Source organism: Sceloporus occidentalis, unplaced genomic scaffold, assembly GCF_023333645.1.
Source record: "Sceloporus occidentalis isolate IW3139 unplaced genomic scaffold, rSceOcc1.0.p SCAF_10, whole genome shotgun sequence".
Classification (NCBI taxonomy): Eukaryota; Metazoa; Chordata; class Lepidosauria; order Squamata; family Phrynosomatidae; genus Sceloporus; species Sceloporus occidentalis.
The window spans coordinates 29050589-29071920 of NW_028316990.1; the positions used below are offsets into that span (position 1 = coordinate 29050589).

Sequence of the window (21332 nt, forward strand, 5' to 3'; positions counted from 1 at the left end):
CAAGCAGACAGAGTGATATTGAATCTATGCATCCCCTGAATATGTCTTTTTTTTTTGATGGGACGGGAGGGTTATCCTCTAATTCTTTGTATCCCATCCCAAATAGCAAGGGCTGCTCTTGCTGCTTCTTGTCAGTGGGGAAGGAAAGAACAGGGAGGCAAAGTAGATGTTCGTGAATTAGCTCAGCTTGGAAAAAGAAGAAAATGGGAGTGGAGTCATAGACAAAGTGCACTCTCCTAACTTTCTATTGGTGCTGCAACTGTTAACTGCCTCTCTGCTCTTTCCGCTCCAAACCAGTAAACAACAGAGGCAGCAGCCCTTCCTGAGGCTTGAAAGGCGCTGGGGGGCAGGTGGGACATTTACACAAAGGAATACAGAATAGCTACTTGCTCTTCACTCAAGAACAGATATACAAATGCTTATGTCACAAACAGGATACTGGTCAGCTGTGTTCTGATCATGCCCTTTAATCGGTTTCCTATCGATTTTGTGCATCTGTATGCAAGCTACCCCAATTCACCAAAGCCATAGCCATTGGAAAAGAGATTGAACATTCTGGTTTAACTCCCCCTGAGAAATTATTACTGAATTTCCAAACCAGCTTAATCAGTGATGGAACGCACAGCTTGGTTTTCCTGGCGGCCCACTTGCAGTGTGATCACAATTACAGCAATAGCATTTAATGAACAATGTCTTAAAGAGCAGCAGTGGTTCCAATGGTTAGAGTGACAGATAAACTGTATAGGCATCAATATTTTCAAACCTATTGGTCAGCCAATAAAATTCTCTTCTAACCATTGTCCAAGTTTAAGAACAGACTTTTATGCATGTATTGAAGTCAGAAAAATCTCATGTCCCTGGGACTATTATCTATTTCTGGGAAATTAAAGAATCCATACATAGCTCAGTTACACTAAGAAACAGGAAAGCAATGAACAAAGAGGAGGACTATGGACCAGACGATATACATGAAGTCAGTGATAGACATTTCTTTTTGATAGCCAAGCAACATATAAATACAGATTTTGCAGCTTGTGTCAGATGAATGCAGGAGCCAAAGCAGAAAGCAAGCCCAAACTCTGAAGATGTTTATTCCGCATGCCAGAAAAGAGGGCTGAGATGAAGGATGCTTCTTGCACAAAGTACTCTAATTTTACACTTCCCTCTACTGTAATATGGCTGCACTAGTGTACTGTATTAGTCCAATCAGTAGTTCCTTGATGTAGCAATCTTTTCAAGTCTAAAGCCTCCTACAACATGTTCTATAGGTTGTCTCCCATATCCAAAATGCTTGGGACCAGAGGTGTTTTGGATTTAAGATTGTTTTGGATTTTGGAATACCTATATTTACATATACATATATAATAAGATAGCTTGGTGATGGGATCCAAGACTAAACTCATAATTCATTTATGTTTCATATACACATGGCCTGAAGGTAATTTTATACAATATTTTAAAATGATTTTGTGCATGAAACAAAGCTTGTGTGTACAGAACCATCATAAAACAAAAGTGTCACTATCACAGCCATCCATTATTATTATTTTTTTAAATTTTTAGGTTTTTGGAATATTTCTGATTTCAGAATTATGGATAAGGGAGACTCAACCTATACTATATTTCTTGTTTTCTTTAACACATTCACTATAATATTCCCACAGCAACTAACAATAATGTTAGAAACTTGCAATACAACCTTTGAAGTAAATAAAATACCAGTGAAATAGCAGAGGAATTAAAATATTATCCATTAAAAACTTACACACTGTGTTAAGGGGATCTTTTCAGACTAACTAAAGAAACAAGTTGGCAGCATAAGCTCTCGTAGACCTAGGTCTACTTCCTCAGATGTGTTTTGTCTATGAAAGCTAATGCTGCCAATGTCTTTCTTTAGTTATGTCTCAAAGGTACTACCAGATCTCTCTACATACTGATTCTATAGACTAACATGGCTATATCTTTTAACTTTGTTATGTATCTCTTCTCTGTGGCAAAGGGATATCGTAGAACCTTAGAGACTAACTGTAAGAAAGAAATTGCAGCATAAAATTTCATAGACTTGGTCCACTTCCTCAGGTGCATGGAGTGAACTGCTGCCCAGGAAGGATCTTTATAATCAGACTGTATGACTAGCCATAGAAATGCAAAACTTGTGGGAATGGAGATGGTGACAAATGTGGTTTTATGGATGGTCGCTGAGAGACAAAGGCAGGAGGAAAGATGCTGCCCAAGGCCAGGATGGGTGGATGACCATACGAATGGTGGAGGGAATTTTGTAACATGGTGTGCGCTGGCTGGGAACCAGAAAAGAGATATGATAATTCGACTAAGAGCATCCTTGTGAGGCTGAAGTGTTAGCCAGGATGCCATTGTCTCTGTTCAACCCACTGTTGATCGGATGGAGTTTGTGGATATATTGTAATTCAGCTTTTTCTCTTTCCACTCTTCCTTTGTAGCTTTTTTTTTGTCCAGGCACTGCTGCCCTGACGTCTTAGTCCTCTACAGCAATGTTTGTTACGCTGATGTGTGGGTCTTTCATGTGTCATGGACTGGTAACATATTTGTACACATTAGCTACAACTGTTTTGTTCTTTCCTGAAAACTTACTAGCTAATGGAATGGGGCTAGTCTAGGGACCACCATTTTGTGTAGCACTGTTCTGTGGCAAAGCAAAACAAAGGGGAAAAATAGCTCATGCTACAGTAAATCTGCTTACTCTTCAAGATGCTACAAGAAATGTAAGGTACTGCATTTAGGGTGAAAAAATATAATGCATAGATATAGTAAATTTACAGTGCTATATAAATAAAGGTTAATAATAATAATAATAATAATAATATAGGATAGGGGCGGGGACACCTGACTTAACAATGGTACATGTGAAAGGGATCTAGGAGTCCAAGTAGACCACAAGTTGAACATGAGTGAACAGTGTGATGCAGCAGCTAAAAAGACCAATGCAATGTTAGGCGGCATCAATAAAAGTATAGTGTCTAGATCAAGGGAAGTAATCGTGCTATTCTATTCTGCTCTGGTCAGGCCTCACCTGGAATACTTTGTCCAGTTCTGGGCACCACAATTCAAAAAGGAAACTGGAGCGTGTCCAGAGGAGGGCAACCAAAACAGTGAAGGGTCTGGAAGCCATCCCCTGTGAGGAGAGATATGGGGAGCTGGGTATGTTTAGCCTGAGAAGAGATGATTAAGAGGTGATATGACAGCCCTGTTTAACTATTTGAAGGGGTGTCACGCTGAGAATGGAAGAAGCTTGTTTTCTGCTGCTCCAGAGCACAGGACCAGGAGTAACGGATTAAAACTAGAGGAAAAGAGATTCCACCTCAACATTAGGAGGAGCTTCTTGACAGTAAGACCTATTCAACATTGGAACACACTCCCTCAGAGAGTAGTGCAGTCTCCTTCTTTGTAGGTTTTTAAACAGAGGCTGGATGGCTGTCAATGGGGATGTTTTGATTGAGAGTTCCTGCATGGTAAAATAGGGTTGGACTGGATGGCCCTTGTGGTCTCCTCCAACTCTAGGATTCTATTACTGGTTTTTATGTGCATGTCTATGACATATGAAAATGCCACTCTTTCCAGGAAGGGATGACTGGCAAAGTGAATGTTTGAAGAAGATGGGCAAAGCCTTCTCTGCTTGTGCTACAGGACTCAGTGCTGTTGGGACTGGGGTTAAGGGGATGCCTACATCCTCAATTTGTACCCAAGAGTTTCTGCTGAATGCTGTGTCTGACAACATTGTCCACGTAACCAATTTTTGGAATTATTAGAAAAACAGCACAACTACATTGCATTCCATTTCAAGGCTTCCCAGATGCTGCAAGCAAAGGGAACTGCCAAGCCAGTAACAATGCAACCCATTACCTGGATACAGGCAATGACTGAATTTTTAAGGGTGAACTGCACATCAAGTAGAGTAGTCACTGCAAAATAATGGTATAAAATGAATGGTATGAAAATGAATAATTGAGGACTGTTTCATTAGTTACCGATTCATAATGGCCTTCAACAAGCCGTATCTCCAATAATCCCCAGATAGCAAGGCCAGAAGAGAAAACAATTTTATATTTTGCTGTCATTGGAAGTTCATTTTGGGGGATCACAGACCCATGCACCTATGAGGATATTTAGAGCACATGCAGTTCTGGACTACTGCAAACCTACAAGCTGGTTTTTAAAGAAAACCTGATATTATCTATGGAGTGCTATTTAGCAGCCTTAGAGCTCTATTATGCTTCTTTCTGACAGGAAAAGAGAAAAAGAAAAGAAAAAGGAATCCAGCTCATTGAATGCTGAAATCCTTACTGCTGCTCCTCTGATCTCCAGGTAAGAGGCTATTTAGGGCTCTTGTATCTTCCCTGGATATACTGTAACATGCACCAAGCTAATGCTAATTGTTCTTCCCCCCAGGTATGTTTACCCTGCCTCTGTGGATATGTATGCCTCTTGAGGCATGCTGCCAGTGTGCGTGCTCTGAGATTAACCAAAGCCTAAAGACCATCAAGGCTTACGCAGGTCAATCTAATGTGAATTTCATACCTTGCTGCCAAAGCACAAGCACTATGTGCTTGCAGCAGAGTGACTGAACACATTTGTTTCTTGATGAGAAAGGCATGTCATCGTCAACTATGAGATAACCTAGGCGAACAATCAATCAGTCAATCAGCAAGCAAGCAAGCTTGGAAATAGTATAATGTAAATAGATACTTGATGATATAAATTGGACTGGACAACTTGTGGTTGTCCAGATATTGTTGAATTGCAATCACTATAGCGATTAGCATTTACATTTCTCTACTGCTTCATAGTGAACTATGCACTCTCTAAGCAGTTTAAAACATGTAAGCTAATTGCCTCCAACAAGTTGGATACTCATATTAGTGACCTACAAAAGGATGGAAGGCTGAGTCAACCTGGAGCCCTGGGATTGAACTCACAATGGAAATTATCGCATCAGCTTTGCTGCCAGGATAGACCAGGGATGTAAGTTTCTTAAGGGAGAATCTTATCGCATTCATCTATCGCCAGGCAGTATGCGGCCTGTATGCAACCCAGGCTTCTCTCGCAGCATTTCTAGAACGTGACTGCAATAATCTCCATAGTTGTGGGTGCAGTTCTGGCCTTTAACCACTTTTCCACCAAGGCACCCATCATCCCTATAATCACTTACTATTGAACAGCTAGTTGTGTCTGATGTGAATTTCTGTAGCATTTGAAACTCTCCCTCCTTGGAAGCCAAAATGATTAAATTGAAGCTGTTGTACTTTGGCCACATCTTAAGACGACAATAATGCTAAGCAAGGTAGAAGGCAGCCGAAAGAGAGGAAGACCACAGGCCAGATGGATAAACTCAATTCAAAGAGGTCAGAGGTCTGAATCTACAAGACCTAAGCAGTGGATGATAATAGGACTTGGAGATGCCTCATACACAACGACAAGCATTTGGGGAACTACAAATTGTCCACCCCAAAAGGTTTGGCAAACTCTAAAGTAAACTGGACCAGAAATTCTTTCCTTTGTTTGTCCCAAAAGACTGTGGAGGGAAGGATGACAAATAGAAAGGGCATAGTTATGAAATAAGCAGCAATACAAGCAGATGACAGAAGTAGTGAGGATGGACAAGAACAGAAAACTGTGGTAAGGGATTGAATAGTGAATTTTAGAATTACTGTAAAAGCAGAGAACAGAATAAGGAAATGGAACCAGGTTATGAGGAATGCATAAACACACAACTCTATGGAGAAGCTGTGCCCTACACCTTGTTGCAAGTGCATGAAGGGACTCTGGAAGAATGAAGGTTTTCTTACAGCAACAGCAACCAAACACAGGTTAAGAGGCAGAAACACTATATACCTGCAACATAGTCTGAACAGCTTGTAGGTAATATCAGTTCTCGTAGTGACAAGGCACCGCATGAGCAAGACACCATTAGTAGAAAACAACAGTGGGTTACAAAGCTAGTTATATAAAGAGCAACTATACATCTTGCTACTCAATGGCTCTGCATTTCCCTCTGCAGTCTGACCAGGTCAAACAAGACCAAGAAAACCCATGAGTTTCATGACAATGCACAGAATTAAAGCTAGACTACAATGGAGGCCTTTTTACACCAAACTTGGCAATAGGACTGATGAAAGCATTGGAAAGACATCCTTGATTTCCCTCCCACTGTCGTCTGAAATTATTGTAAGTAAATGCTGTAACCATCCAAGCAACCAGCAGCGATAACAGCCATAAGGAAGCAAAGCAAAGGCAGATGAGAAAAGCAAAGCAGGAAGATTTAAATCTCAAAACCTACCTTTTGGGGGAGGCAATGCTGCAAAAAAGGAAGGGTGTAGCAGATTTGGAATTGAAAGAACAAGAAGGCATGAGAAAGGAGACAAAAAGAAAAACAAGGAAAAGATCAGCGATTTCAAACATCCCCACCGAAGTGTGTGGAAGAAGCCTATAGAGAAACACAAAGAGTAAGGTCTGAATCAAATCAAGCACAGATGCATATTCACCATTTTATTACTTTTCAATTCCTTTTTGGCCTCAGGTCACCTTTATTTTCACTTGATACAACAGTGTTAAACCCTTGCCATTTCTACTTTCACTCTGCACAGACAGTGGGGTATTTCAGACATGTGAAGCATCAGACGTACAGTACTACTATATAGCTTTCATAAAATGTGTCTAGTTTCTTGCTCATTTCTGCAGCACAAGGGGGTACACTGCTTTCCATATCCGGTTGGATTGAAAATCCCATTAGTCCTAGTCAAAATTAATCATAAGGTATAATGGGAACTGCAGTCCAACATCATCTAGATTGCCACATGTCCGCCATCCCTGTTGTAGTAAGTTATAGTAGAAGTAAAAAACAGCATCAGAACCAGCATTCTCTAGACCGTGGCTTTTCTCCAGGACCTCATCTAAACAGAACTGGATCAACAAAAATTAACTGTAGCGTTAAGCAACAAGGTGGCGGGACTGGTTTGATGTATGTAGGTTGCTGTGATGATATCAAGCAAATAAAAAACTATCACAACATAGGAACATCTCATGAACCAAGGCCAATTTTTAGTACTTCCAGTGAATACTGTACCCTTTAAAAATTGGCTGTTTCAAACACAAGGCACCGAAGGCTTCGTGAAAGAGGAAACTGCTACATGCTGTATTTATCCCTGCAGGTGCTTGTTAAATTTGTTACTGGGATTTTAGGATTAATGTACCTGTTATAGGCAGGTGCATCAGGAAGCCCCCAACTGTTTTTCAATAAAAGCAGCCACAAGAGGCTGTCATTTTTGAACAGAGAAAACATGAAAGTGAGCATAGTAACCTTCCCCATCAGCTATTTTTCCAGCTTGAAAGTTTCTGCCTTCAGGATTCCAGATACAGGAGGGAGAAACAATGCTCCTACACCAGCGTATTTGCCTTTTGTCACCTAAATACAGAACTTTGCATTTGTCTCTGTTGAATTTCATTCCGTTAGTTCCAGTCCAATTTTCTAATTTCTTAAAACCCAGAAATGAGCCAGCAGGAAAAGAGCAAAGCCTCTCCTTTTCTCATGCACACAAAATAGAATCATAGAGTTGAAGGGATCTCAAGGGCCATCCATTCCAATCCCCTGCCATGCAGGAACTCACAATCAGAGCAGCCTCAAGACATAGCCATCCAGATTCTTTTTAAAGACCTCCAAAGGAGGAAACTCCATCACTCTCTGAGGGAATGTGTTCCACTGTTGAACATCTCTTGCTGGTAGGAAGTCCCTCCCAATGTTTAAGTAGAATCTCTTTTCCTGTAGTTTGCATCCATTGCTCCATGTCCTATTCTCTGGAGCCTATCAAAACCAAAAACAGGTATGCAGTATTGACAGCTATAAAAGATATAATTTACAGGTGTCAGTATTGCATACGTGTGTTTTGTTTCGATAGTGTCTAGGTTAGCAGGAGTGACAGTGGTTTTTCTGTTTGCTATTATCTAGAGCAGCAGAAAACAAGTTTGCTCCATCCTTAATATGACATCCCTTCAAATACTGAAACAGGGCTATCATATCCTCTCTTAACCTTCTCTTTTCCAGGCTAAACATCCCCAGCTCCCTAAGTCGCTCCTCATAGGGCTTTATGATTTCCAGGCCTTTCACCATTTTGGTTGCCCACCTCTCAACATGCTCCAGCTTCTCAACATCCTTTTTATTAATAATAATAATAATAATAATAATAATAATAATTTGTTTTATTTATATACCGCTATTCCAAAGATCATAGCGGTGAACAGCAAGTAAGCTAATGAGCAAGTAAGCTAATTTGTCCCCAACAGTCTGGGTACTCATTTTAGCGACCTCCTCGGAAGGATGCAAGCCTGAGTCGAGCTTGGGCCCTTTTGCTAGTCTTGAACTCACAACCTTGTGGTTTTGAGTGAATGGCTGCAGTACAGGCATTTAACCACTGTGCCACCAGGGGGCAGGAATTGTGGTGCCCAGAACCGGACACAATGTTCCAGGTGAAGCCTGACCAAAGCAGAATAGAGTGGCACTATTACTTCCCTCAGTCTAGACTCTATACTTCTATTGATGCAGCTTAGAATTGCTTTGGTTTTTCTAGCTGCTGCATCACAACACTGTTGACTCATGTTCAATTTGTGGTCTGCTCCTAGATCCCTTTTACATGTAGTCTCCTTAAGCCAAGTGTTCCCCTTCTTATACAGTGGAACCTCGCCATACGCGGGGGATCCGTTCCGGATCCCGCCGCGTATGGCGATTTCCGCCTATGCTCGAGCCCCATTGTAAACAATGGGGCTCGTGCACGGCGGCATGGAGGTGCGCGGGGCGCAATGGGACGCGCTGCCCCTTCTGCCCCACGCGCGCCCAGCGGCTTGAGCACGTACGCTCAAAGCCGCGTATAAAAAGTCCGCGTATGCGGAGGCCCCACTGTATCTATGCATTTCATTTTTTCACCCTAAGTGCAGTACCTTACATATCAGTGACCTGAGGCAGCATTTCGTTTAGGTCAATGTTTTTATACCTTGTCATTCTTTTTAAATTGCTCGCTGCAAATTCAAACATGGTTGAACACATGTAAAACATTGCAATTTCAACAACACTGAAAAATTCCCTCTCTGAAAAACAAAACAAAAGAAAACAAAGACAGGTCAGTGGATCAGCAGAATAACCCTTGTCTCCAGAGTAATAGTCCATTGCCAAAACCACTACACGACAATGGCTCTTAACAAAACTATACTGTACTATAGGTATCTTACAAAATGATGTAAGAAGGCCACTAATATGGCCTCATACTCTGCCTTATATTCTGCAATGGGTGTTGAGTTTACTGCAAAAGCTGGGGGAAGGAGACTGGTTTTTTTAACCACATTTTGTACAATTTTAAAGTACTATAAAATAACCATTGCTAGGTGAGAAACAGGAAAATAAAGACTTATTTCTCAAAACCACAACTGTAATGCTGATTTTTACGAAATGTGTAAAACTGTCAATGTTTTAAAAATAACTTTAGCTGTCAATAAGTGCTAAGAGATCCCTTTTCAGCTGCTGTAGTGGATTCAGTGTTGGACTACGATTCTGGAGATGAGGGTTCAATTCCCCGCTTGGTAATGGAAACCCACTGGGTGACCTTGGGCTAGTGACACACTCTCAGCTCCAGAAAACCCTGTGATATAGTCGCCTTAGAGTCACCATAAGTTGAAATGACTTGAAGGCACACAACAACAGCAGCTTCATGTTGGATAAGGCAGTCCTTTAGCATCTTGGACTTCAGCAATTTAGGGCTTTAATGAGCATAAGCTTCATTGTACTAGTGCTGTCCTTGCTAAAAACCACACTCCCCTGAAAACCCAATTACCAGAAAGTGAATATGCAATATGTAAATGTAACTATCAAGTCTGCACTTCTCACAGGCCATAGGGATTTAGTGCATGGACCATACTTTATCTGTACTTTCCCAATGGCTTCACCCTGAATAGACACTGCCTTCCCACCCTTACAAGTGCACTCGCTCCCTCATATGAGTAGTAGTGTTACCAGATTCTGGGGATGCTTTTGGGAGGAAACTTTCTGGGGTTGCCTATTATCTTACTTTACCTTTTCTGCTTCACTGTTATGCCTTTCTGCTGAAGAGCCTTCTCGTTAGCCATCTGCAAAAGCTGGATCTCCTTCCGGGAGAAGAGTCGAATTGCAAACGCTTTCTCCAGCAACTTCTCAGGAGACACCGACTTTGCAATGTCCCTAACAAAAGTCCGGATGTCCTGCTGTATATTGTCTGATTCCAAAGTCTGCCCAACTCTGACTTTGTGAAAGAATTTGAGGAGAGCCAGTGCCACACGGTAAAGTACCTTGTAGCCTTCAACTAAGAATACATCAAAGACACGTGCAATATAGATCAGAGGTAGTTCTCCAAAAAGCCACCGTTGCCAGTCCGAATATACTTCCAGAACATCTTCCGAGACTGCCACCATCAGCTTGTGGGCGGCCTGACAGTACTTGTTAACCAGATCACCGAAGGTCATGCAAGAGGACTCAAAAGCCAAGAATGTCTGATCAATGAAGTGCTTGGAAGGGTCATTGCAAGCAAGGATACGACAAACCTTCTCAAAACACTCTGCTTCATCTCTGCTGTAATGAAGGAGAAGCGCCACAACAGAAGGCAGAGCTGGGCAAAATGATATGTCTGGGAACTGGCTTGCAATGCAAGAGATTATCTTCCTGACGGCTCCAATGCCCTCTGCATTCAGGCAGTAAGTGGGAACTAGGCTGTTGTCTACAAATTCTGGAAGTGGAAGGTTGCTACTGTTACGTTTGCCAGCAATTTTCAACACAATGTCCCGGTAGACGTGTGCATCTGGAGTCACTGTGCGGCAAGGGATATCATTAATCAGTTTATGGTATACTTTTGCTCTTAAGGAGTGGTTCTTGGCCCAGTATCCCTGGCGAGCCAGTTGTTTCAGATCTTGAAATTCTGTGCTAGTCAGTTCCTTTGCATCCTTGTCCTGGATTGTAGCATCCATCTTATCCCAGTCTATAAAGCGGCTATATTCACCCATAGCTGTCGAGATTGTGTTTGTAGGATGACATAAAAGCAAGTATCTTCTTCAGTCCTTCGAGAACTTAGCCTTGCTCCTGGAAAAGAATGGAAACACATAAAAGGCTACATGCATGTACCTGTTGGGAATTTCAACTTGCCCTTTGTTTTTGGTTGTTGCCAGCAGTAGAGAACTGAATGAAAATCACCAGCTTGAGATGCAAAATTAGGATTCTTTATGGAGTTGTCAAAGCAACTGTTTATAACTAAAACATACACACACCCAAATAGTCATCTCATTGGTTTAACCAGTCAGCACAGATGACTTGCATTGTGTTAGTAAGAGTTGACAAAACTACACTGAAAGAAAGTCAGATTCAATGTTGTTCTGAATACTGAACCTTCTAAAAGGCTTTCTGCAAGTAGCCCAATACTCTTAAAATGGTAGATTCCCCCCTTAGTTGGTAATGGACTGATAAATCCTTTTCTATTCAAGTGAGTTACTGCTGTGGTTTAAAGCTCACTCACAGTACAGTCTGATACTGCTCATAAATTTCAGTTGTCTACTGTTCTTTTTGGCGACATGAGTGGGTGGATAAGTATTTATCATAAGTGCCAAGACAGACATAATACAAACAGGTTAAAAGCACTAAAAGTGGTCCTCCAGTAGTAAAAAAATCAGAGTTTATAAAGAAATTTAGTATTGTATGTATTGATACCATCTCTGTTACAGGGTAGATTAAACACTTGTAAAAAGATCATGTGCCCCAGGATGAGATTGTTATCTTCTGATAAAATGATGAACCTTTGCCTAATTGGAGTAAACATTGCTGTAAATACTATGTACTATATATAAATCAGGCATAGCTAGGAGGGTAACAGTTTTAGTCCAGACAGGTCTGGACTCTGGTTGAATATTAATCTGGCTATTTCAGAATCTAATCTCAGTATAAAAATAAATCAATTTCTTTTTAAAAACATACCTAATATTACAACAGGTTCTCCCTTAAAAATTTCCCTTACAAGCCCTACAGGAACATGCAATCTTTCAGAGAGAACACTTTTGACTTTTTTGTCCTTACACGTGAGAATGAAATGAAAAGAATATGAATCCTCCCCAATTTATTTATTTATATCTCATCGAATAGGAGTAATAGGAGTATTTTTTTGGACCACTACTAACTTTTAGGATCTTTCTGAAAGACAAATGTAATCTTTGCGCCATCCGAGAAGATGAGCGTAGACCAATTTGCATTTCCTGAGAACACTAAATCACAACTCATGTTGACACTTGATACAGTAAGGCCTTTGCGACTTGGAGAACACACTACTCCTTTATTAGTATAAAAATATTGCAGAAGGGAAAAAAAAGGTTAGCATGACCTTCCTTGTTCAGCTTGCTCTATTCCCCAAATTTCTCCCAGTTTTAAGGTACGTTTTTAGATCTCCTAGCTTGCTTTAATGCTGCCAAGAACAAACCATATAGCCAGATTCCACAATGACAGTTTTATGGATTGTCTCAGTAGCCCAAGCAGCATGATGGGTATCATATCACAATTTTGCATGCAAATCTTTACTATCCAATGATCAGCCCCTTTTGAAAAAGTGTTTATTACTGAACACAAATGGATCTATGCCCCTTTTCTGGCAGCCTCCTCCCACAGACCATTTTTTCATATTTGCAAAGGCTGAAAAGCAAGGACAAGGGAGGAGGAAAAAATGTGGCCACTTCTTCAGAGGCAGTACTGAGCGATAGTAAGGCCTCAGGATCCAGAAAAATTCGTATCATGTCCCTTGTCCTAAATTTTCAAAGGGCTGGGTTAGATGATACAGGTCTTTCAGATCTTTACAGTTAGTGTTGATGTGTCAAAGCAACACAGTACTTTCAATTTAATTAAAATAGTTATAAAATTGCTAATCCACCAGGCATCAGGGTTAACAGTGTATTTATTTGTTATGTTAAGAGAAGAACCATCAGCCTTATCAAATAACTTGTAAAAGTTAATGAGATTACTCATTACCGATGGATATTACCTACTTGTTAATTTGACAGTTCCCTGCCCTCAGGCTTACAATCTAGACTTCATTGCCCACCGCCATTCCCCTTTCCTTGTATGTCTTGTCTAGACTGCAAGCCTGAGGGCAAGGAACTGTCATATTAATAAATAAGTAATACCCATCTGCAATGAGTAATCTCATTAACATCTACAAGCTCTTTTACAGATCTACCTCCTGCTTGTGCTGGTCTACGACTGTCATATTCTATTCTATTACATATTTGGATTTAATTGTTCCTAATGATACACCTTAGATAACTTCGGTCAATAAAAAATATTGCACAAGATTTACAGAGATGGGTGGGCCTAAAGTTGAGTCTGTGGGGTCAGGTAAACATGATTCAAATGAATCATCTATGTAACAACGGAATTTTTCTACTTATATACCTATCAGGTATTTTCAGAAATTAAATGCATTGTTTAGAAAATTTGGAGGCAGCTTCTCATCGCCGAGAAATTCCATGGAAAGGATGCAAATTCCCATTAAAAAGGGAGGGTTTGGCTTTTCAGATCTCCTCACTTATCACTGGGCATACTTGTTATCTTCTGTTAATTTTTGAACTTGTCCACTTAAAGTGAATAATTCACCATGGCCAGCCTTGGCATCTACACTTTTGTACCTTTATTTAAACTGACAGCTCTTGGCACCCATTCCACAAAAAAGGATAGTGTAGTGCCAACCATTACAGCTGTTAGAATTGTGGCAAATATTGTCAATTTCAATTTGACCATACGTTGATGTTGGGTGTCTCCAAGTAATTTCTGACTTACGGTGACCCTATTATTGAGTTTTCTTCTTTTCTTTGTTCAGGGAGGGTTTGCCTTGGCCTTCTTTTGAGGCTGAGAGTGTGCAATTTGCTCAAAGGTTGCTCAGTGGGTGTCCATAGTCAGGTGGGGATTTGAACCCTGTTCTTCTACTGTCCTGCAGTATAAATAAAGTGAAAGGACACAGCCAAGCAGCAAGTGAGAAGAGACAGGTTCCACATGCTCTAAGATGATCAACTGTTTATTCAGTTTTTATTTAAGAGTAAGTAAGAAAGAGCTAGATATGAGTAGTTTGAGTGTTGGACTATGACTCTGGAGACCAGGGTTCAGTTCCCAACTTGGCCATGAAACCCGCTGGGTGACACTGGGCAAGTCACACTCTCTCAGCCTCAGGGGGAGGCAATGCCAAACCTCCTCTGAACAAATCCTGCCAAGAAAACCCCATGGCCTTAGGGTGCTGTAGGTTGGAAACAACCTGAAGGCAACAACAAGCTTCCTTAGAGATTGCCATTTCAGCTATTATACTGAAATATAACAGCAGAACATGCTACAAAACTTTCCCCTACTTGAATATTATCTAGCCCACCATTGCTTCCATCTATGCCATCTCCATAGAAGAAGCAATTCTACAGCTTTTCTTGGGGAAATGCAATTAAATTGCTAGAAATGGAAAGCGCCAGGCTCTTCTCAGAGGGATATTTTTGGTTTTCAGTGGAATCCTTGAGCTTGGAAAAGTTACTTTTAAGGGCTCTTGCTCCCTAAACCCACCAGATATCTGAGCCAGTGGAAGTTATCATCTTTCCCAAATTCTATTGCTTCCGCTACTACTACTTTTGCAGGCTTCTGACTGGGCTGCAAAGCGCCAAACATTTTCAAGTAGTAGTGAGCAAGGCACACATATAGTAATGAGGAAGCCCAATCAATTTGTATTGTGCATACACACAAACAGGTTGTTATTTTTAATCATTTCCCCTCTTTCGAAATCGCAGTTGCAAAGTCATCAGAAACCATGTAAAACTGCCAGTGTCTCTGCTCTTTAAAAGGGCAAAGATAATGAAAACATATAACCACTGAAAGAAAAGTCCATCATCAAAGCTGTTTGGGATGTAGATTAAGGGTATGTATTACAGACCTTTTAGACCAATGAGTCCCAAACTTTGGTCCTCTAAGCGTCCAGCTCAGCCAGCTTGGCCAACTGTCAGGAATATTGGGAGCTAAAGTAAAAAAAGAAACATCTGGAGGGCTGAAGTTTGTACATCTGAAGTCATTTAAAGCCAGTGGCACAGTGGTTTGAGTGTTGAACTACAACACTCAGGGCAAGTCACATTCTCTCAGCCTCAGGGAAGGCAATAGCAAACCTCCGCTGAACAAACCTTGCCAAGGAAACCCCATGCTAGCATCACCATGAATCATAGAATCATAGAATCATAGAGTTGGAAGAGACCACTAGGGCCATCCAGTCCAACCCCCTGCCATGCAGGAAATCCAATTCAAAGCATCCCTGACAGATGGCCATCCAGCCTCTGTTTAAAGACCTCCAAGGAAGGAGACTCTATCACCCTCCGAGGAAGGAGTGCATTCCACTGTCGAACAGCCCTTACTGTCAGGAAGTTCCTCCTAATGTTCAGGTGGAATCTCTTTTCCTGTAGCTTGCATCCATTGTTCCGGGTCCTGTTCTCTGGAGCAGCAGAAAACAAGCTTGCTCCCTCCTCAATATGACATCCTTTCAAATATTTAAACAGGGCTATCATATCACCTCTTAACCTTCTTTTCTCCAGGCTAAACATCCCCAGCTCCCTAAGTCGTTCCTCATAGGGCATGGTTTCCAGACCCTTCACCATTTTTGTCGCCCTCCTTTGGACACGCTCCAGTTTCTCAATGTCCTTTCTGAATTGTGGCGCCCAGAACTGGACACAATATTCTAGGTGGGGCCTGACAAGAGCAGAATACAGTGACACTATTACTTCTCTTGATTTAGACACTATACTTCTATTGATGCAGCCTAAAATAGCATTGGCCTTTTTAGCTGCCGCATCACACTGTTCACTCATGTTCAACTTGTGGTCTACTTGGACTCCTAGATCCCTTTCACACGTAGTTTCATTCAGCCAGGTGTCACCCATCCTATATCTGTGCATTTTATTTTTCCGCCCTAAGTGCAATACCTTACATTTCTCTGTGTTGAATTTCATTTTGTTAGCTTTGGCCCAGCTTTCTAGTCTATTCAGGTCATTTTGAATCTTGATCCTGTCCTCTGGGGTATTAGCTATTCCCCCTAATTTGGTGTCATCTGCAAATTTGATAAGTATGCTCCCAATTCTGTCATCCAGGTCATTGATAAAGATGTTGAATAGCACTGGGCCCAGGACTTGGGCCCAGAAACGACTTGAATGCACACAACAACAATAGCTCAAGTACCACAACAACCATCTTTACCACTGTCTCCCTTGTGGCAACTTTGAATTTCCCCTCAACTTATTCACCAGCCTAAGTTCAAAGAACCCCAGAGGCAGTAATGGTATGAATGCAATGGGTTCCAAATATTCAAAGCTTTTAATCACATGAAATAGACATACTATGTCTGACTAGAGCTTATTCAATGACATGTGGAAGATCCACATGTATTATTTCTAGTAAGGAAGCATGCAAGTTTTTTATGGCTTTTTTGGCTATGTGGCCATGTTCTAGAAGAGCTTATTCCTGATGTTTCACCAGCATCTGTTGTCAGGAACAAACTCTTCTAGAACATGGCCACATAGCCTGAAAAAACCAAAATGGATGTCGGCCATGAAAGTCTTCGACTTCAAACATGCAAGTCATATTTTGCATTCAGTTCAGGTGAAGAGAAATAAGCAAAAATGGGTAATACCAAAAAGCACATACGCAGGAACAGGGACGTAGCCAAGGGGGGGGGGGTGTCTTGGGGTCCGGACCCCCCCTTCCATTAGAAAAATGAATGGTGTGTGTTGCTGCACTGTCGTACCCAAGCCCCATTATAATGGTGGCACTTAGTCTGGACCCCCCCCCCCTTCCTAAAATCCTAGCTATGTCCCTGGCAGGAATACAACAGTAGTTACCGTACTATAAAATGTGGGTGCTAGGGGTGCCATGTGGTCCCTATAGATACAGTTAGACGGCAATTTCCAGTATTCTTGAAATGTGGCAATACTGCTGTCCAACCACATCTGGAAGACTGGACAATTCCCAACATGGCACTTCGGTTCTTTTTTCTAGTTAAAGGCAATTATATGTTCTCTATGTGAATGCAAAAGAGGGCATGCTTTCATATATCTTGCCAAGACAGCTCCTTTGCACCTGCTTCCTTGGGCACAATCTCTAAGAAATACAATGGGACTAAACTTGAGAAAGAGGACAGGTATGAGTGCAGTCAGGGTTGCTTAACGCTCAGTTAAATTCTAGGCTGGAAAACTTCAAGGTAGCAGTTGCCTGACTTCCCAAAATTAAATGTTTCCATCTAGTTCAGTGCTCTTTAAAGAGATTTTGGACTCCAGCTCCCAGAAGCCTCAGCCACGTTGGCCAATAGTCTGGGATTCTGGGAGCTGAAGTCCAAAATCCTGTAAAGAGAACAGTTTGGGCACCACCGATCTAAACATAAGAGCCGCATTCCAGTTGGTAATGACTGCTTTTCCGTTCATCTGAGAGATGTTCCGGACTCAGAATATATGTTCATGTATATGCCTTTTGTTGCTCAATTGATATTAGCTCTTCCTTTTCCTCTACATATTTTCCCATCCTACATAGGAAAGACTATTATCTGAGAGTCATGAGTAATGATGGCTTAATTAGCAACGCATGGCAGGAATCAGCCCAATTAATTCATTACAAACACATGGATGTTTGGGGAAAACCATGAGAAGAACAGTATTGGGGATGAGCTTCATTAGCCTGGATCGCATCTCCCATCATCTGACCATTCGCTGTACGAACTGAGGCTGGTAATTTAGGACAAAACATCTGGAAGACACCAGATTGTGAAACGCGGATTTGCACGAAAGCCACCCAGAAAGCAACCGAAATCATTTTAAACGCCTTTAGCCCCGAGAGGCTCTTGCTTTAAAAACAAAACCCTCAAATTTCATAGCACAAGTAGTATAAACTTAAGGGCAGGTTTATGTTTATTCAAGCCCACAGGATATTGGCGATTACAAGTTTACCAACCAAGTGCATTAAAACCTAACACCGCCCGACTAAGAAAAACATAAACAGGCCTTTAAATCTAGTCAATTGTGTTTATGCAACAACCGCTCTGTAACTATGATCAACTCAAGGTGTTTGGAGTATCAACACCCCACTCTAGAGATAAGTGGTAACAACAACTACTTCGCTTTAGATCTTGCACATTAGATGCGAGATAGGTCTTCCCTTACTTCAACTACAGCTCTCATGATGCGCAATCCTAATATACTGGTCCTCCCTGTAAATGTTCCCATTCACCGCCATGCTATACTCTGTTGTTGTTTGTACCTTCAAGTCACTTGTGGGCAAATGTTTTGTGGCATTACCACAAAGGGATGTTGGCAGCACATGGCACCATGTTGTAAGTTAAGTGGGCAGTACAGCTGCATAGTCAATTCTAAGTATATTTGTTCTGGTAGTCTCATTGAATTTTGTTGGGATTGTGCCCAAGTAAATGGGTACAAAGGAGATGTCTTGGCAAAATGGGGCCAGAACGCATTCATGTGAATTCGCTAGTTCAGCCAATTTACGTGAATTCAAATTACGTTCCAACTGACTTCCCATTGCCTGAAAATAGCTTGCCATTGCCTGAAATTGCGTGCGATCATCTCTCATGCAATAAGGTGAAACCCCATGAATGTGTTCGGACTGGCTTCCCATTGCCTGAAATTGCATGTGGTAGTCTATCATTCAATAACGTTAAACCCCATGATTGCGTTCGGATTGCCATTGGATCATACTTCCAATTTCCCTTGTCTGATAATGTCCATATATGAAATCATGTCTTCTTTTGTGTTCACACGGAGAAGTGAAAATATAAATGCCTTTAACTGGGAAAGAAAAAAAGAACCAAAGTCACGATTCCCTCGGTGAATGAGTGGACGACAATCCTTTTTTTGTGTAGAATCACCATATATTCAACTCTGGCTTTTATTATACCTTTATTCCAGTTTTAAAGAAGTTGCTTCATTTATCTGCTACTGAAGCTGCACCAGAACAGCAGTCCTCATTTTCTTATGGTCCTGGTTCTTATGGCACAGCTTAAGATGCATTGCTTTGAGTGCGCAAGCACCACAATTTCCTTGTACCTTACAAGAAGCCAACAAGGGCATGAAGGAGACATATAAAGGGACATATAAAGACTATGGAATTCTGGGAGTTGGAGTATGTTGTGGGGACCAGAGCGGAGCGGAGCTCCGCTCTGGTCCCCACAACATACCCCAACTCCCAGAATTCCATAGCATTGAGCCAGACAAAGCGGTTTCAAACTGGTTTATTTCGCCCGTGTGGATGCAGCCTGAGTAAACCAAGTCGAGTCACACTCTCTCAGCTTCAAAGAGGAGGGTCGTCTTGAGGAAACTTGCCAATAAAACCCTGCAATAGGTTCAACTTTGTTAGCATAATTATTGGATTATGTTTTATTGTAATGATGTGGGCTTCTTGGGAGTTGGGGGTGAAGTTTATGGTATGTTATTATGCTATGTTATTAATATATATTTTTATGTTGTGTATTTTAGTAATGGAAGCTGCCTCAATCCTTCAGCGAGGCGGGATATAAAGATAACAATATAAATATTATCAAGTATTAAATATATAAATATTATATATATATTTAATATTATATAAATATTATTAAATATTAAATATTATATTAAATGTTATTTAAATATTATTTATATATTTAATAACACATAAATATTAAAATTAAATATTAAAGGTATAAATATTATATATATTAATAACTCATAAATATTATTAAAACTAAATATTAAATGTGTATTTATATTTAACACTAATTTTATATATATATTTAATAATATATAAATATTATTAATATTAAATGTATAAATATTATATTTAATGTTCTTTAAATATATATATGTAATAATACATAAATATTATTAAAACTAAATATTAAATGTGTAACTATTATATTTAACATTAAATATTTTATATATATATATTTAATAATATATAAATATTATTATTAAATGTATAAACATTATATTTAATGTTATTTAAATATATATATGTAATAATACATAAACATTATTAAAATTAAATATTAAATGTGTAAATATTATATTTAACATTATTTAAATATTATACATATATTTAATAATATATAAATATTATTAAATTCAAATGTTTAAATATTATATTTAATGTAATTTAAATATTGTACATTTAATAATACATAACTATTATTAAAATTAAATATCATTAATATAAATATATATTAAAATAATAATATAAGCTATTAATATTTATGGTTTCCATTTTAATTTATTTTATTTTTTATGCCGCCTTTCTGCCCGCAAAAAGGGACCCGAGGCAGCTCACAATATAAATGTAAATGCAAACTTGGGCAAGTGGGTCGCATTCCCTCAGCCTCAAGAGGGAAGCCATGGCAAACCCTCCTCTGAAGAAAGCTGCCAAGGAAACCCCATGAGAGGGTCGCCATGAGCCAGGAATGGCTTGGAGGCATTCAAAAAGGGCGACCATAAGGGAGGGAAGAGCCAAGGAGGGTCTCTCCCTCAGCGCCCTCCAGCCCTCTCCCTCCCCCGCCCCTCCCAACCCCGTTGCCTGGCAACGGTCGCCGCAGAAACCCCAAATCCCGCCCCTCGCCGCAACAACCGCCTGCACCTCTTACCTCCGGCCTCGACTCAGTCAGACAGCAAACCTGACCAAGCCCGCGCACGCGCACTTAATATACTCCCCCTCCCTCTCGTACACACACCCCGCCTTCCCTTTCCGCGCATGCGCTTTCAGGTCTCGCTGACTGCGCCTCAGCTGAATCCCTTCGACAAAAAAAAGGGCGGCGTGCGCATGCGCAGTGCGCGAGGGCTTTTAAAATAAATAAATAAATAAATAAATAAATAAATAAATAAACCCGCTTTTTGAGTCCCCTTCAGCTGCAGAACTAATAATCCGTGGTAATTAAGGTTTTGTGAGAGACGTTTAGCCTTCTCTGTCGGAGAAGAGAGCTCTGGTGCCAGAATAAAACTACAATTCCCAGGATGCCATGGCAGTTAAAGCGGTCTCAAACCGGATTATTTTTGCACCGTGTCCGCCTGAGTGTGCCCCAAAAGCAAACTAGAACACGAACCAATGGATTCACATGACAAGAAAAGAGACTCCACCCAAACATTAGGGAAAAAAACACCTTTTTATTGTGGGTTCTCTAAGAGTGGGATAGAGTGCCTTGGAGGGCGGGAGGCTCTCCATCTGCTGAGGTCTTGAAACAGAAGGGCCTTCTTTTGGAGAATGATTAATAACTCTATGC

At 40.6% G+C, this 21332-nt stretch overlaps 1 protein-coding gene across 5 annotated transcripts in view; it reads right to left on the reverse strand.

Moving 5' to 3' along the window:
• TBC1D24 (TBC1 domain family member 24) overlaps positions 1–20734 on the reverse strand; it is a 42148-nt gene extending 21414 nt beyond the window's left edge. Inside the window, exons 1-4 of one of the 5 annotated variants that reach the window (XM_089476809.1) lie at positions 20700–20722; positions 14982–15063; positions 10091–11125; positions 6314–6460 (exon numbers count right to left, since the gene is read on the reverse strand). In XM_089476809.1, coding sequence (XP_089332935.1) covers positions 6314–6460; positions 10091–11049 — 1106 coding nt within the window. In that variant the 5' untranslated portion in view covers positions 11050–11125; positions 14982–15063; positions 20700–20722. Of the gene's footprint in view, positions 1–6313; positions 6461–10090; positions 11126–13855; positions 13996–14981; positions 15064–20699 lie in introns of those variants that run through there. The other 4 variants (XM_089476808.1, XM_089476810.1, XM_089476807.1 and 1 more) reach the window with 4 other exon arrangements.
• Between the last annotated feature and the right edge of the window lie 598 nt (positions 20735–21332).